At 26.3% G+C, this 1,234-nt stretch overlaps 1 protein-coding gene across 1 annotated transcript; it reads right to left on the reverse strand.

Moving 5' to 3' along the window:
• Positions 1-371: 371 nt before the first annotated feature.
• On the reverse strand, positions 372-917 carry LOTGIDRAFT_91086 (hypothetical protein; the record flags this gene model as incomplete). Its single annotated transcript, XM_009048535.1, has 1 exon — positions 372-917. A coding segment is annotated over one exon (546 nt), but the record flags the coding sequence as incomplete, so codon positions are not given.
• Positions 918-1,234: the final 317 nt, after the last annotated feature.

Genomic DNA, 1,234 nt, shown 5'->3' on the forward strand with positions numbered 1-1,234 from the left:
ATCACGATATCGAACACAGAAAATATTCTATTATTATCAACGATATCGAACACAGAAAATATTCTATTATTATCAACGATATCGTACACAGAAAATATTCTATTATTATCAACGATATCGTACACAGAAAATATTCTTTTGTTATCAACGATATCGTACACAGAAAATATTCTATTATTATCAACGATATCCTACACAGAAAATATTCTATTATTATCAACGATATCGAACACAGAAAATATTCTATTATTATCAACGATATCGAACACAGAAAATATTCTATTATTATCAACGATATCGAACACAGAAAATATTCTATTATTATCTACGATATCGAACACAGAAAATATTCTATTATTATCAACGATATCGTACACAGAAAATATTCTATTGTTATCAACGATATCGTACACAGAAAATATTCTATTGTTATCAACGATATCGAACACAGAAAATATTCTATTATTATCAACGATATCGAACACAGAAAATATTCTATTATTATCTACGATATCGAACACAGAAAATATTCTATTATTATCAACGATATCGTACACAGAAAATATTCTATTATTATCAACGATATCGTACACAGAAAATATTCTATTGTTATCAACGATATCGTACACAGAAAATATTCTATTATTATCAACGATATCGAACACAGAAAATATTCTATTATTATCAACGATATCGAACACAGAAAATATTCTATTATTATCAACGATATCGAACACAGAAAATATTCTATTATTATCAACGATATCGAACACAGAAAATATTCTATTATTATCTACGATATCGAACACAGAAAATATTCTATTATTATCAACGATATCGTACACAGAAAATATTCTATTATTATCAACGATATCGTACACAGAAAATATTCTATTGTTATCAACGATATCGTACACAGAAAATATTCTATTATTATCAACGATATCGTACACAGAAAATATTCTATTATTATTAACGATATCGTACACAGAAAATATTCTATTATTATCAACGATATCGAACACAGAAAATATTCTATTATTATCAACGATATCGAACACAGAAAATATTCTATTATTATCAACGATATCGAACACAGAAAATATTCTATTATTATCAACGATATCGAACACAGAAAATATTCTATTATTATCAACGATATCGAACACAGAAAATATTCATGATGGGTGTGAGGGGGTGTGCGAGGGATAAGTAATGAATAATGATCTGAATA

Source organism: Lottia gigantea (genome assembly GCF_000327385.1).
Source record: "Lottia gigantea unplaced genomic scaffold LOTGIsca_12346, whole genome shotgun sequence".
Taxonomy (NCBI): domain Eukaryota; kingdom Metazoa; phylum Mollusca; class Gastropoda; family Lottiidae; genus Lottia; species Lottia gigantea.